The following is a 17,843-nucleotide window of genomic DNA, read 5'->3' as shown; positions in this document are numbered from 1 at the left end:
ACTAGTAGGTGTCCTCACTATCGCATTATGTAGATCTACCGCAGCTAACGAAGCAGGTTTAACAAACAAAAACATCGTTGTAAGAACAAGGAGATTGTGTTTAATTTTACCACTCTTTGCATTAATATTCTGAATGTGTTGTAACTCCTAGTATGCCGTACAGCCTTCGTTTATATATATATATATATATATATATATATATATATATATATATATATATATATATATATATATATATGATGCACTCCATACTAGGAGCTGAAACATGTATGCCCTTTTTCTTCACAAAAGAAGGAAAATAAAAACCCATTATACGCTGAGAGGAGGAAACTTAAATTGCGAATTCGTTAGTGAACTATAATGTTAATTTTAATTGCGGTCAAGGGCAAAAATACTACACTAAAGGTCATCCCATTGTACTTTTTAAATGCAAAATTAATATTTTATATGTGTCTGCGATTTGGATTTGTTACGTAGGTATATATGATTTTTAGTCACATCGCTACGATGTCTGCTGTATGGCAGTTTATAGTGATGTCTGGTACTGGGGCATCATGCTACAGACATGTAGCATGAAGTTCCCCCCAGCCACATTATCCTACTACCAGGCTGACCAGACCTAACACTAATCTCCTAATGCTGAGCGTCTAGCAAGGTGGCTGTTAGTCCATTTGTATAAGCCTTTGATAGGACTAAGCCGGGGTTTGAACCCGCGACCTCCCGCATCCAACGCGGACGCTCTAACCACTTGCTGTCAATACTGAATCTAACATATAGTGATCATACTGTTTTATGTGACAAATTGTTTTGTCAGTTACACAATTGTACAAATGACGTATGTATATCTTTTTTCTGTATTTACCATTGATGGTAATGTTTCATATATTTTAGCACATGTAATGATTACTTCCTTCAAGCAGAACATGAAAATTTCTTTGCCATTTACAAAATGTATCAAATATGAAAAGGGTCTTTTCTTTTGAATATGTATATGATATATCGAAAATCAAGTAAATAATGTTACAACGAGAAATCGAATGTGAATGATATATTGAAACTCGTTACAAATCAAAATGGTGTTATTAGATCATATGCAATCTTGGCGAAACTATATCTAAGCCTCTACGCAGCAAAGTAGACGTACCTCGAGATAAGCAATTCGCCTGCTTCTTAAACTTCATGGGGTGATTGCATTTTACCTTGTCACCTGAGATATGTCAGTACAATTTATCTAAATAAGGTTTACTGCTTACTTACATATTGTTGGAAATAAAAGAGCTGTATGAGTTGTAGCCGCAGGAGAAGTCGTCCGGAATGCTGTGGATGAAGAAGTATTGGACACATCTACAAGAAAAATGCAGGAATCACTATAACTACATAATAAATATTTCATGGCGGCCATATCTGTGCTTTATAAGACAGAAGGTTTTTGATGTAAACTAAACAGAAAACTTTATCATCAAGTACCATCTGAGAAAATCTTGGAATGTCTCTAATGAACTTCTCTTGAGATAACAACATTTGGCTCTGAAAGATTTTTACATTTGTAAACCTTTAGTCCCATATACCTTGTACTGACGTTTAACATCTTTACCTGTTATACTTTCTCTTGTCTACCTTCATGTGTACTTCTTTTAGAATGGTTTATCTTCCTGAAACTTGTTTTGGAATGTTTTATATTAACATTCATCCGTTCATCCATCCATCTATACATACATATATCTATACATACATACATACATACATACATACATACATACATACCGATAGAACCTGTAGTAAATTACTTTCCCAAATAAAATTAGAAGTTAAAGAATTCCGTTCACCATTCGAATAAGATTAACTTATCATGCACCATTGAAAATATGATAAAATGAAGGATTGTGCCAAATTGTAGAAAGGCAACACGTTTTAAGAACGTTTGGAATATAAATGTTGGTGGATATTGTAATGACTAATAAACTGGAAACCTGGACGCTGGGAGGAAACATAACCTCAACAGGGCAACAAGTCATCCTTACACATACATGGAAGGAGTAAAGAGTTTATTTTGAATATAGTTTCATGGGATAACACAGACTTACAAAATGAATTAAAATTATACGACATATAAAGTGCTTACCCGTAACAACTGCTAGAATAAATAAGTATGTCAAATACGTGCAATATACAATTGAAGTATATGCACATGTCATATGAATTAAGATTGCAATAATGATGCAATAAAGTCAATTATATATCTAAAACTTGTTCTATTTTCCCCATAACTTCTTTGACCTTGTTGAGTATTATATAAATATTGTTTATGTTTATATCTAAACCTATGACAAAAGCACTTCCTAATTTGCGAATGCGAACAGTGTTTGACTACTCTAATATTGACTTTCATCTCATTTACTTTACTTTATCTTCACTTTGTTGTCGCTGTAAACAAACATGGTCATCTACTTCAGAGTATATATTTTAACTTCCGAAAAGAGTAAAGGGTATATCAAGCTGTTAAACGTATTCAGTGAAACATTTCTCTATTAGGCATTCACTCAGAATCCAGCAGGTTCTATCAAATATCTTAACGGCGCCTGAGTAAAGAAAGGATACATGTCTTGTGTTAGAGGAAAAATTAATGAAATTAGTAACAGGTACCTAGGGAATAGTAATTGTTGTTCATATTACCTGATTGTATGCAAAGTTTATTTGTATCTACATTCCACAGTCTGTTCTCTTGACAGGTCAGCCACGTGATAGAAGGATTTTGCAAATATCCTGAGTAGCAGTAATAGGTACAACTTTCTTGCGGTATTCTGTTACAATATCAAAAAATGTAACCGCCGAGAAATTTATCCGGACAAAGTTGATCTCCACCTAAAAAGATGAAAATGTATTGATGAGTTGCATCTCACAACCACGCTCCGAAACTAAAATATAGTACATGTGATTATAGAACCATGTGCACAGTTGTTCATAAAAAATATTCTCGAAATATGAGCATTATTAGTTGGTGGAACAAAGCAGTCAATTTTGGACCTAAACGATCTCGTTTTATTTTATTTCAATGGAGCTAACAAGCAGAATAATCATTGGTTGTTATAGCAGAGCGGGCTTGCATAACCTTAATGTGCCTTTATTTTTCTTTCAAGAATGTTATTTAAAGAAATATAACTAGAAAATATGAAACGAAAATGGTAAATTAGCTTGCATGGAAATTCTTTGATTGCTGGCGATAAGAATGAAAATCTTCAGTACCCTTCTTTGTATCGAGAAAATGGATCGCGTCTATCTATTTTGAGAAACGAAAGATTTTTAAAAATTAATATAATTAACAATTACTTTCATTGCATTTGACTAGCTCATTTAACGATAACAAATGAAATGTTTCCTTGGATACTATGTACTTGTATATAAAAGTACAACTTGCAATTTATCCTCATATCTTAAAATTGAGCGCACTATTCTATATTTCATATTTCTCGAAATATAATAATTCCAAGATTAGTTTTGAGAGTTCTGATTAGCGTGGTTGACTACAAAATGGAAAGAATTGAAAATCTTAAGTGAATAGTTCTAGCTTTGATACAAATTCTACACGTCATTTATGACTTTGGAACATGGGTCTTCTGTCGCAGAAAAATCTTTATATTGAAATATCGCCTTCTATTGTATATTTGTATTAATCTTAGAAACTAATGTCAAACTCCTCAGTACTATTTCATATTCTAGATGATTGAATGTTAATCGTACATGTAGCTGAACTTGGCATGAATATCGTATGTCTTTCAATCTTCAAATCACTCGCAATGTACTATGGAAAACAAAACAATATTACACACCATTTTTGCAATATGTTTTAAACATAGCTTTTTTAGAAGCCAGTGGCGTCTCGGAACTCGCACATTTTCCCACACCTACTCCATGGCTGTTTAATCACATCATACTCATGTTATTATTAACACTTTATTATACTTCAATTCCAGGTAACGATATTACTCCTTAAGGTAACCGTAGCATAAATTTATCGCATGTGTGACGCATAACATTTTCAGACAAAAATGTGATCCTGTACCACATATGTTAGAGTAAGTGTTTACAAACCCATTTTCTACTCGGTATAATACAACTACGACTCTTCGCTCTAAAGCTTCTTAACAGAAATAAGCAAAACCAACACGTTTTTAGTAAAATTATCAAATAATTTATTTCTTTTCGAATACAAAGTGAAATATTATGAAATTACAGTATTGTGAATTAAATCCAATAAAACCCCTAATTGTCCAAAAGTATAGTGTTATGAATTAATCGCAATAGTCATGGGCGTGCTGATGTACCCATAATCTTGAATTTGCTGATGTACCAATAGTCTTGAATGTGTTGATGTACCACAAGTCTTCAATGCATTAATTTACGACAATGATAGTTTCCATTATGTCTTTGAGTGAGCCTTCAATAATCCCATATTAGAGTTTAGTCCAAAAAGTAAAATGAGTGAATTCTAGTGAAAACAAATAAGTAAATGATTTATCTCAAATTATGTCTATATATACACACAATACGATTCAACAGGCTGATCTTAAGATAGGAATGAAGACTTTTGTTAACAATATCTTCTTTAAACACATCCCCACTTGACCTAAGTCTCAACAGAATGTTCTGAAAAACTAATGCAAGATTCCAATACATTGCCAAGAAGTTCTCTTACCAAACTCATAAAACTTTAAGCCTTGAAACCAAATGTTGCTGCATGTATCACTGTGTGTGACATGAAACAAAATGTTGATGTATGTATCACTCTGTGGGACATGTATAACTAACTTGATCGAATAATACACTTGGCTCAAAATACTCTTTGAACATATTTATATGACAATATCTTTTCTATTTCCGTCTCCGAGGAGTGTAAATGATAAATTCAATTGTATAGGGACACTAAAGTTAAGCAGGAAGAGAATTTTGAGGTAATATAGCAAGGAATCTATCACCAGGTTGAAAAAGTATTCTTTTGCAGGTCTGTTATACTTTAATTTCATTTTTGAATGAGTGTAGTGAAGATTAGTTCTAGCTGCATAACAAGCCTTTGACAACTTATATTATGGTCAATAAATATTGGTTGCTGACTTGGTCTATGACAAGGGACCGAGACAGTCTGCCATTATTCTGCTACATGATTCGTCAGATGTATTATTATGATGCATATGAGAGTTAGGTATCTTCTGGTTTGGTTTTCCTACCATTTGATAAGTAAGACAAGATCTTGAGCACTTAGAAACACCACCTTTAATTGTCTGCCGATATAAATGATTACAAATCTTGTGATAAGTCTTAATACCTCCTAAATGAGAAGCCAAGGGAAGTTACATTGATTAAGCAGAACATTTCATGTTTACATTACGTTGGAACAATGAATTGATAGCTCACTAAACAGTTCAGCACTCGTCAGCAGCGGGTACCTCTGGTGGTTTTCATATTCTCATAATGACCCATTTTTCCACAAAATAACAACTAAGACTTGTGTGGCTTTAGTTTCACTAATAGCGCTCTGAATGGAAAAGGAGATCTCAGGATATTGTTCCGGTTCGACAATGAGTGATTGTCTTTTGTCACCCTTATTTAAATAAAAAGGATGGTTATTAAAAAGAGGATCACTATAATCAATACTTCTTGAATGATCAAAAGCAGGAGCAAAAGTGATTTCATCACAAGAATGGCCAATAAATGTGTCAGCTAAAGCAGCACATTCCTGATCACCATTATTCTCAAGAGCCCTCTTTGTCACTGCGCCACTAACTGCACAGGCTAGATATAAATCTGGAATTTAAGTTCAACAGGATCAACGTTCTGATACGAGGAAGGTTTTTCAGTTTTCTCCAGTTATGCCATTGCCTAGTAATAAATAAATACCCTTAATAGGTAAAGAAGTCATCACTTCGACAGTCACGGTCCTGGGGCTAAGTCTGATGTCAAGATGACAGAATAGAGAGGGACATTGAAAAAGTCGCACTCTACTCAACGAATGAATTTGCTTTTACTAGAAACTAATTCTCGAACAAGGGCAACGTACCTGATAATAAAGGACTCTTAGAAGCTTCAGTGTCCCTTAATGTTCTAACAGGGACAGACCTAGCTGAATTTCCAATCTTCCGACAAGAATAGTTTATAATTTCCTGAAATAGAATACGACTGGGATTTGTTCGACGGAAATAATATATTGCTTTCAATACAAGACAACCACCTTAAACTGTTTGAAATAATAGCAATTGTGTTAGCGCTGACTTTATTCTTTTGATTAGTTAAAAGCGGTAGTAATCAGAAGAAATGACATGCCCTACAGTTTTGCAAGAAGTCCACCTAGGAATAGACAAGGATTTCAGATCGCTCTTATCAGATATTTCATTTGTTAACAGTGGTGTCATATCGAGATTTGGAGGTACGCATTTGAAACTGTGTTGACTATGTTACCCAAAAAACTGCTGAGTAGAAGACTTGTTGACAAATGAAACTTTGCGTTAAGGAATGATAATTATCTGTGTGAGAAGCGTTTTAAACGTGCCCACCGTTTGCTTATCAAGATTGATCTTGACTTGACTATGGAGTACATTCTTTAATTCTTCAACTCATATGAGCTGTCTGAGGTTATCATAATCTTGATCAATCGTCTTTGTTGAACACCATCTCTCAAACAGTTGTTATGTTTTCGTTGCATTTTCGACATGGGTTTGCCTAGTCTGTTTCGTACAACCTTTCTCGATATGCGTCAGGTTATAACTCTTGAAGACATGTTCCATAACCGCATCATAATAAGCACGTTGGCGTATCGACAGTGAAGTATAGATTTTACAAGCTTTTCCAGTATGTTCAATTTCTTGATTTAGTAAAGATGCTTTTACTTCCGAAATATGTTAAAGTCTAGTGAGCTCAAGCTAGTCGTCCCTTTACACAGAATCTAGAATCTAACCAAATCTTGGGTAGGGTTTGAATCATTATTCAATACATCGGATGTTGATGTGAATGCTTGTTAGTTTTTCTAAAGAGTTCTTATATGTGTGAAACTGAATTTATTTTCCAGGGACAATACACACTCGGAAACAAAGTCAGTTTGAATGTTAAAGACAATCGTAATATCTTTGATATGTTTCAGATAAATTCATATCCTGGACTGGCCTCAAATATCTGTTCCATCTCGATAGTCTTAAATTATTTAACTGAAGGAAGTATAACAAAATATGTTGTCTAATCAACAATTTATTTCCACAAAATACAAAAGTGAACTTACTTGTATTGTGAATTAAATATCAAATAATCCTAAATTTCCTATCACAAGTCCAAAAAATACTAAATATTCGTAAATAAGGTTGGTTCTTGAACTCGATGTCTAGAAAATATCTTAAAGAACATGACAAAAGTAAAGTAGGCCTAAACTTTATCCTCAGTAGCGGATAAAGGTCAAGCTGATATCTGTATCTATTTTTGTAACACTTAGTACACAATTTAATTTACGTTTTGTAAGTTTTATTCTTGGTTGTATATTGTACTGAATATGTTTAGTAGATTATCCCAAGGTGACCCGAGTCTGTTAAAAGCGTAACATTACATAGGATCTATTAATAGATGATGACTTATATTCACAATTACTAATAATAATCGCAATAATAAGATTTAATGGCGCATTTGGATTAATTTATCACTGGCTGATGGGGTTTGTGCTGTTCTAAAATAATTCAATAACTTCCTATTGATCGGGCTAGGTAACATGAATAGGCAATTTTCAGGGACAGTGAGTAGTAAGATTCGTCACGTAAGGTATTTTGTGAAATATAGTCGTAATAAACGAACGGTGTATATAAGGAGAGAACCGTGCAATCAGATGCATTCCGATTGTGGAGTCATTCTCATTTCTAGTGTCCTTATTGTAAATCTTCAGACTTGTTTTATGTTGTACTTGGATATTAATCGAGAGGGGAAAAAAAATCATTTGTTTGGACTGTTAAGTGGTAATAGAAAGTGCCAATCATTTGGACAATACTATCATTATGGAACTGTTGTGAGTTATTCGAAGGAGTTATAGACAACGCCATCGCGACAAAGTCACGATCCCTGGCGGACCAGTACATTTCCGGTTCTGAAATATATACGGAACTTTCCATTCATTTGGGCTTTGATAGAACTTTGTCAGGATTGTTTTGGATTTACTTCATAATACTGTAAGCTCCTGTCACATTTTCATTGATAACTTTGATAATTAAATTATTTGTTAAGCTTTATAAACCTTGTAAGTGTTTCTTTTTTCTGTCACTTAGTTTATTATCACAGAATTGTAAAACAAGCGCATAATATAAATCAAAATATGCACAGCAATAGGCATACGGTATTTTGCTGTTAAAACTTACTAACGCATGCCGATGACTTCCCATTAGGGTTGATCCATTTACCAGACTCGTCGCACTCCACATACAAGGTCTGGGCGAGTTTGGCGTATCCAGGGTTACACTGGTATTCAGAACACGTGGCTTTGTATTTCCTGCTGCATGTCTCTGCGACGTAGCCACCCTCAAATGATTTGAAACAAGTAATCTCTAAAAAATATATTATTTCTAAAATATTGCTTTCTTAACTGGCATGCGACACTCAATGAAATCAAGATCTAAAAACTCGACATTATTACTTCTACTGATCTAAAAATTGATGATGGACCTCTCCGATAAACATTAGTCTGTGACAAAATGGGAAATGTTTGAAAGCTAAAGGTTTTAGGCATATCACTGTGATGGTAAACAACAATAAATGATTTCTTTCATCATATTGTTAGCAATGATTAAGCGTATCTAAATTTCAAGACACCGAAAATCAAATCACTAATATTAAATATTACTCTATGGGATATGCAACAAAATTGAGAGAGAGAGAGAGAGAGAGAGAGAGAGCTGTCCTCAATTAATGTGTACCTTACCTTGACACAAGCTTTCCGGATTATGGTTCCATTTCAAATTGCTTCCACAAGCAATCGTTGATGGCGATATAGGCGGCTCGTACCCCTCATTGCACGTGAAGCTGCATGTTTGGCCAGGTTCTCGGATGCATGTGAGGTTGAGATCACCTCTGGGAATGTAGTAAGGACACTGTTGTCCATCTGGCCCTGAAAGCAGAATGATATTTTGTGTCAGCTTTTGGTACATGGACCGCGTCCGGTTTTTAACTACCAAAGGTGGAGGTTATGTGTGCACATACTGTCTATGTAATATAGTTAACAATCCGTGAGTTACAAATTACATATAAGGCAATGCATAAAGAATCCGTAACGCTAGCATTTATTTTGCATGAAAACATATACTTACTCTTCTTTCATATTCATCTTACAAAAGATTTGGAGGCAAAAATGCTTATGATTATATATTTATTCACGATCTAATAATAAATTTCATGACTCTCGGTATAAATAGACCCAGTGTTTAATGCTATATTTTATTGACGATGGTCATGAATACTGCAGCAGTTGTAACTAATACCTGCATGAACATCGTAATTTGCATAGATACTCATATTGCTCTGATACCAAATCCATTATTTCTTGAAGAACTGTAGACTTTACAATACACACTGATACTAAATATTAATTTTCAGTTTAGTCAGCATATCAGAAATACAAAACAAAGCAACAACAACAATAATGACAACAACAACAATAATGACAGCAACAACTATAATGACAACAACAACAATAAATACAGCAACAACTATAATGACAACAACAACAATAATGACAGCAACAACAATAATGACAACAACAATAATGACAATAATGACAACAACAACAATAATGACAGCAACAACTATAATGACAACAACAACAATAATGACAACAACAATAATGACAACAACAACAATAATGACAGCAACAACAATAATGACAACAAAAACGATAATGACAACAACAATAATGACAACAACAACAACAATAATGACAGCAACAACAATAATGACAACAACAACTATAAAGAATACTTGAATAACACTGGACAACAAATTTTTACAAAAGTCATGTTACTGAAATAAAATTAGTCAATTCTTATCAATTTTTATGTGCTGAACACGAATATGACAGTCAAATTGCAAAATTGGCTCTAGTTTTTTTGTAATCTGCAAGAAATTAATGTTTACATAACGAAATGCATTCCAATAGTAAAAGGTCAACTGTAATAGCCTACCTATAAAAAATCAAGTCATTGACTACATCTTAGATTTCTTCGCCTGTCTCTTGTACAGCTGTTCGGGAGCATCTCTGAGGAGTGTCCAGCAGTAGTCAGCCAGCATTGTAGTGGACCATTTTCCCTGGTATCTTTGTTCCATTGTTGCGATATCTTGATGAAAACGTTCGCCGTGTTCATCACTAACAATACCACAGTTGCTAGGAAAGAAATCCAAATGGGAATGAAGGAAGTGAATCTTTAGAGACATATTGCAGCCAAGTTTCTTATACTTCATCAACATGTCTTCTACTAGTTCCTTATAGTTTTCTGCCCTAACATTTCCGAGGAAGTTTGTAGAAACTAGGCGAAAAGCATTCCATGCTTGTTTCGCGTCACCTTCCAGCAAGTTGTTGAACCGGTCATCTTTGAAAAGCTCTCGAATCTGAGGACCCACAAAAACTCCCTCTTTAATCTTTGCTTCGCTGAGTCGAGGGAATTTTTCATGCAGGTATCGGAATGCTGGCAAAGTCCGGTCAATGGCTTTCACGAAGTTCTTCATCAAACCTAGTTTGATGTGAAGGGGTGGTAGCAAGATTTTCTGAGCCTCAACCAGAGCTGGGTGTTGGATATTCTTCTCTCCAATGGCTACATTCTGCCTGTGAGTCCATTCCTTCCTCATGTAGTGCATTTCCCTTGCTCGGCTATCCCACTCGCATAAGAAACACATGTATTTTGTATATCCTTGCTGCAGTCCCATTAAAAGGGCAACTACCTTCAAATCACCACAGAGGTGCCAGCTGTACTTGTTATACTCAATGGAATTCAGTAGCTGCCTTAAGTTATCGTATGTCTCTTTCATGTGGACAGCATACGCTACTGGAATAGATGGAAGAATGTTTCCATTGTGCAAAAGCACAGCCTTGAGACTCAGTTTCGAAGAGTCCACAAATAGTCTCCATTCTTGTGGGTCATGAGTGATTTTTAAAGCATTCATGAGGCCCTCAATATCGGAACAGAATACCAGATTACTTTCCTTTCTGAAGAAAGGCTCCAATTGCTGGTGGCGCTTTCGATATGCAGTAATTGTGACATCTTCTTCTAGAAGATTCCATTGTTGGAGTCTTGATCCTAGCAATTCTGCCTTGTTCTTTGATAAGTCCAAATCACGAATCAGGTCATTTAGTTCTTCCTGTGTTATTCTGTGTGGGGTTGATGATGCACCACAGTGAAAATCTGGATCACTGCATGCTGATGGACCAGGAGAAGAACAGGTCGACTCACCTTTGTCTTCGTCAGATGAATCAAGAGAATATTCTGCTGGAGGTTCTGGAATAGGAAGTCCCTCACCATGTGGAACTGGTCTCAATGCAGACGGAATGTTTGGGTAGACTATTCTCGACTTCTTTCGCTTCGTTATTCCGCCGGAAAGAGGAGGAACCAAGCAGAAGTAACAGTCATTTAAGTGGTTGCTTGGCTCTCTCCACACCATTGGGACTGCAAACGGCATTGATGACCTTTTGCAATTCAACCACTGTGAAAGCTGTGTTGTACATGTAGCACAGCATATATGCGGAGCCCAAGGCTTGTCTTGGTCACCAACCTTGCATCCGAAGTAAAGATGATATGCCTTCTTCACTTGAGAATTGATACTTTTCTTCTGGTTGGCAAATGTCACTTCCCCACAAATATAGCAAAAATTGTCCGCGGTATTAACACACTTTCGAGGCATTACTGTTCTTTATTGTACGTAAATGGATAATATAATAAGTTTTATGTAACAGTAGCTTGAACTGTCTCGCACAACGTCTAAAATATTTTAAATGCTGAACCTATCTGATTGGGCTTTATATAGTACACTGCTTACGTCAGCTTCAGCAGCCGCCTGGCATTAGTATAATAGGCCTACACATGTATAGTACACTGCTGACGTCAACTTACTTCAGCAGCCGCATAGCATTAGTATTGCATTGCATCAGAAAATGATGCAATCAACTGTGGATGATGTGAGCATGATGGTATTATGCAATGTTACATCATTATTCCGGATGTTGCTGCAGTCCTACTGGAGAAATTTACACAGTGAAACATAGAAAATGAGGTATATGAATATCTTCAAAACGAGAGCCAATACAAATTTTTCACGGTTATATTCGTGTTCGGCACACCAAAATACTACAGATTAGGGCCTTTTCAAGTCAGTAATGATTTCACTGTTGACCAGTGTAATCGTAAGTTCAAATGTACTGTGACGTCAACAGAGTGTTGCTCAAGCTCTTTTGTTTGATCACTGGATGTGTAAGGCTGAAACGGTGTTTCTCAAGGCTATGTTGATACAATTTGTCTTTATTATCATTTAAACGCATATGATTTAGTGTCTTCTATCATTTTATAAATAAATTACGAGTTATTATTGTCGCAGTCAATGTTTTTTTTCTTCTTATTGATATATAAAATTTGAAACAGTGTGAATGTAACTCATTTTGCACAGTGTGGATATAACTCATTTTGCACAGTGTGGATATAATTCATTTTGTACAGTGTGGATGTAATTCATTTTGCACAGTGTGGATGTAATTCATTTTGCACAGTGTGGATGTAATTCATTTTGCACGGTGTGGATGTAATTCATTTTGTACAGTGTGGATGTAATTCATGTTGCACAGTGTGGATGTAATTCATTTTGCACGGTGTGGATGTAATTCATTTTGCACTCCAGGTATATAGGTCTGATAATTAAATATGAAATTCTCAAAATCTTTGCAGTCAAATCATTATTTTAATAAAATATATTATTATAAGATAAATTACTTTCTTAAATAACGGAGACAGCTCTGGTGGCCTAGTGGTTAGAGTATCCGCCTCGGATGCGAGAGGTCGCAGGTTTGAACCACAGCAGAGTCATACCAACGATTTACAATACTGGTACAGCAGCGTATATGCTGTACATATTTTTTATTTATATCACACACATATACACATATTTGCCCTTTGCACGGAGTTTTGACTACAGGCAACTGTTTATTGACCGAGTGAATTAATTCCTCACATTCCTTCTGATTGTGTATACTAGAAAATGTAGTTCTGTGCCTTTTGTTGCTATTTAATTATCACCTTTGCATACTGATAATTTGGTTATTTTCTTTTTTGAGTTTCTATTTTTATTAACATTTAATTAGATCAAAATAAGGGGCACTTGTTATTTAAACATGAAAGATGGTTTTAATGAAAAGAGTAGAGCACTACAAACACATGGTTAGCTACGTCATTCACATGAAAGCTCAACTTTTCACGTACCGGTTCATGGGAATTAGTGTAAAATAAAAACTAAGTGAAATGACGAAGCAACGAGATGTAATTAAAATAGTTTAACATATTTACAGATCTAAGCCATTAGATTGATTTAATAGCATTTCTACTTACTATAAACATCTCTCTCTATCTCGCTCGCTCCCTTCGATCGGTATATCTTAACGTGTACCTTCGTCCACAGTTGCAGAGACATCCTTGTATGACACAAAATCCTCAACGCCCTCCTTTTCATAAATTTTAGCCTGTATCTTGCTACGACGGTCCAGAGAGAGAGAGAGAGAGAGAGAGAGAGAGAGAGAGAGTACAGTCTTTGTAAATTTTCATATTTAATTAATAATATTCGAGTCTTAGAAAATTATAATAGATTCAAGAAATAAAAACGACAACAAAGCATTAAAATACATCACAGTATGTGTGCCACGTAACCGGGAAATTGCCTTATACTATCGACAGGCTGTTGCAATTTTGTATCATTGAGTATATAAACCCTGTAGATTAATCCCAAGGTAAGTGCCCACATACCATTACGACGAACCATATTCTTGTAAGTTAATTGGTGTAATATGGTTTCGAGGTTTACATTCAGAGCAAATTCTTTTTCTCTCTCACTCCATATTTCTGCGTATTTTTTCCTTTATGCACGAGAGGGGAGAGGGAACGGAAAGCATAAATAATTGCGACGAAATTGTGCATATTTAATTTCATGCGTCACCAATGATTAATGAGTGAAAAGTCATCATTGATATATAGTTCTAGATTCGAGAACACTCAGTTGCAAGAATGTCTATATATGCGTATTATTGCGCCATGGGCGGATCACAATTTGATATACCAATAGTATTAATTTTTCTTTTACTGTATTTTTCTTTTGGCACAAACCATTTTGAAAAAAACGGACGACGTCTGGATATTTACAAAGAATTACGGATCGCTCCGGTGGACTAGTGGTTAGAGCGTCCGTCTCCGATGCGAGAGGTCGAGCCCAGGCCTAGTCACACCAAAGACTTATAAAGACGGTCCTAGCAGCTACCTGGCTTGGTGCTCAGCATTACGAGGTTAGTGTTAGGATTGTTCGGCCTTGAGCTACATATCTGCAGCTTGACGCCCCAGAGCTAGAGATATGACGGAAAAATTGTTATAGCTACCTTAAAAATCCAAAATACACACACACACAATTACGTCGTTCACATAACGTAATTAAATAATATACACTATCAAAGAATCTTATTTCTACAACGGGTTCAGGAAGATGCACGAGTCTTAATGAAGACTAAATTAGGGAAATCCTAATAGGGAGACAAGTTGTTATACATACAATCGTATATGATATATAAATGCCTTATTATTACGGCAATAGGGATACATATTATCTAACCCATTAAGACAGGAACTTTCTCTCCCCATGCACAATATTCGTGGGCATGAAAGAAAAATTACGTAGAGAAAACCAAATTATACACGCACAGCTATCGAAATGGTGTTAGCAAATAGGTTGCTCCACTCATAAAAGTATGTCTGTGTGGGGAAGAGGGCATGTATTTAAGCATATGATTGTTCAGTAATAATGTGTGTCTGTGAGAGATTGTGTTTGAGTTGGATTTTTAACGTAGCTTTAACAATGTTTCGGTTATATCGATACGATAACTGAAGTGGTGATGTCTAGCACTGGGGCATCATACCGCTGGCATGTAGCATCAAGTCCCACCCAGTTATAATCTCAACTGTTAGAAACTGCACTAAGTTTACTATCAAAATATGTTTTTACGATCGACTGTGTTTATAATAAATAATTATCTCTCTCCATCCCTCACCTCATTCCTGTTTCTTCACATGGCTATATTGTTTAATTATCATTCTTTCTTTGAATAGAAAATAAGATATTGGATTCAATTCATTTTGTAAGATAGTCCCCAGTAGATTCACAGTGCGAACTAAAGAAAGCAAGGGTTTCCAATCTAATCATCATGATCAATAATAATAATTAGAAATTATCGCATTTTTTGGCTGAAATTACAATTTTAAAACTGAGCAATCGATTGGTCGTTTTATGCTGGTTGACGTGCTTTTTCAGTCAAATACAAATAGTGGGGATGGTGTACTTCTTTCTAGTTTGTAATTCTCGCTTGCATGTACTTCTATTTTAGATACTTGCAAAATGTGTAAACGAAGTAAAAGTAGATAAAACCTTGTTTAATACACTGCAGAGTAGAGCTTCTTCTATTGACTGTGAGAAGTTACAATAAAATTCAGGTTAATTGCATCCTTTGCAGTGCATATCATGTCTTTCTGGATTGTAAATGATTTGGTAATATCTCCAGTCGGGTTCTAAGTCTCTTTGACAACCACATGCCAATTGTTGTTTAGATAGTATCTCATCGAGGATTATTATGGAACCTTTTTACAAAAGACACTAGAAATACTCATTGTCATCTACAGATCAGAAACTAAATCCTTTGTCATAATGAAATAAATATACGTTTTGTTATAGATGAGAGAGAGAGAGAGAGAGAGAGAGACAGTGTAGGGGGTATGGGAGAGAACATTCTAATAATACAGGCCTAGAAGCTAGCCTACTGCACCTCATGTAAAATCATTATAAGATAGACGCTCATGAACGAAATGACCTTCATCAGTCATGTACCTCATGTCAAAGCATAATACTAATTATGCTCATGAATGAAATGAGTCATGTACCTCATGTGAAAGAAATGTTATGTATCTTTGTACCTTTGTTTATGATGCTTCATCTGTCTACGTGCCTCGATCATAAGACCATGATTCCAAAGTTACTCAAAGGTAGTCTATAAAATGTAAGTTTTCTGCATTAGTGTCTTTTCAAACAGTCAGTAATTTTGTCATGTCTTGATTAAAAAATCCTTCAAACTTTGCATGAAAAGTACTATAAAGACACGTCAGTCACCAACATCATGCGCAAACCGGACATAGCGAAACCTCTTTGAATAAATTACATGATGACCTTGGTGCGCCCATGTTTATCTTCCTTTTTTATCTAAGCGTCTTGGCATTACAGAAATTCGATATGGATTGCTGGTTGGATTAATTCTAAGTATATTTATACAATATTTTCAACATTTCAGAGGCATTAATGTAGATGACATGTTTCAATGCATATTCTTTGATGATATATATTTAAATTCATATCCGTTCATATTAAACAGTTGTCGTACTTATATAAATATACTGGACCAATAATTGTTTGAGACATGTAAGGTCGCCAAGCACAAACTTACTATCCAACGTGCATGCCATATTCATTCATTTAAATTGCTATCATTTGAATCACAAGAAAGGCTTACAGAGCTTGTCTTAGGAAGGAAAAAACATCGTTTTAGACTTTATACAAACGTGTATTAAAAGTCAGATGCTTGATAATTTATAGTTATTTTAAATAGGGTTAAGGACAATGAAGAGTGTTTTTAAATTTCGATATGGTTTCAAAACACTGTGCCTAGCGTCTTGTTTTGTACGAACAATTTAACTTGCCTAAGTGTCGTTATCGTTGTATAATTTATAGAGCATATCTGTAAACAACGTAGACAAGGACCTGCAGTGGTCCACTGCTTAGTGGTATAATCCGATGTAGTATAATGTGTCAGCAGATCAGGGTTTACACTGGACCTTTTCCAGCGTAAGTGAACGATTACAATGGACCCTGATCTGTTCATGCATTATGTGATATACATCGATTAATACTGTACGTAACATCATTTACCCCGATACTATAATACTCAAAAACGTCCTCTTGCAGCCTTCTTTACTGCTCTTGAGAAAGCAGGTCAAAAAACAGGTTTAGAGCAATTTCCGATAAAGGTAAATACTTACAACATGCAACGCCACAGATCAATACAATCCACATGAGCAGAAAATTAATCAAACCGATCTTTTCCATGATTTTTTTACAATAATACTTTTCCTGTCCACAGTGATCAACGGAGTATATTTAATGCCCTACGCAGAAATCAAACCGGTTTATTCCAGCATACAAGCATCAAATCCAGGTAGTAAATAGGCAAGTAAATTGATTTGCTGAACGTCATTGTTATGCCTGAATGATTGCATATTTAATACAACTAAAAAGGTGGTACTGGAAGGACAAGGCCGAGGAACTATACGCAATAGCCGTTTATTTTACCGTATTATCCATAACATGATTACCGCGTATTTTATCGCGGATTCTTTACATATCTCAACAGCGCGGTTTACATTGCCGTATTCAAGGACACGGTGACTGTTACAGTATCTTCGATTTTGTTATTTTTCCGTTCTTTTTTACATAGAATGTTACACAAACAAAGCACACATTAATGTTAACGGTTAGTTAAAACGGAGGAACTACTG

At 35.2% G+C, this 17,843-nt stretch overlaps 1 protein-coding gene across 14 annotated transcripts in view; it reads right to left on the bottom strand.

Moving 5' to 3' along the window:
- The window catches only part of LOC149774298 (E-selectin-like), a 57,475-nt gene extending 40,070 nt beyond the window's left edge, over nt 1-17,405 (bottom strand). For 3 of the 14 annotated variants that reach the window (XM_089945392.1, XM_089945384.1, XM_089945391.1), the window contains exons 1-6: nt 17,328-17,405; nt 16,212-16,285; nt 13,654-13,736; nt 8,939-9,124; nt 8,379-8,564; nt 1,258-1,344 (exon numbers count right to left, since the gene is read on the bottom strand). In XM_089945392.1, coding sequence (XP_089801518.1) covers nt 1,258-1,344; nt 8,379-8,564; nt 8,939-9,124; nt 13,654-13,736; nt 16,212-16,252 — 583 coding nt within the window. In that variant the 5' untranslated portion in view covers nt 16,253-16,285; nt 17,328-17,405. Of the gene's footprint in view, nt 1-1,257; nt 1,345-2,673; nt 2,863-6,052; nt 6,156-8,378; nt 8,565-8,938; nt 9,125-13,595; nt 14,075-16,211; nt 16,286-17,327 lie in introns of those variants that run through there. The other 11 variants (XM_089945395.1, XM_089945394.1, XM_089945398.1 and 8 more) reach the window with 9 other exon arrangements.
- Nucleotides 17,406-17,843: the final 438 nt, after the last annotated feature.

This window comes from Sinohyriopsis cumingii, unplaced genomic scaffold (genome assembly GCF_028554795.1).
Source record: "Sinohyriopsis cumingii isolate HCF-2022 unplaced genomic scaffold, ASM2855479v2 utg000349l, whole genome shotgun sequence".
Classification (NCBI taxonomy): Eukaryota; Metazoa; Mollusca; class Bivalvia; order Unionida; family Unionidae; genus Sinohyriopsis; species Sinohyriopsis cumingii.
The sequence above is the reverse complement of the archived record's forward strand: the minus strand, read 5'-3'. Positions and strand labels throughout refer to the sequence as shown.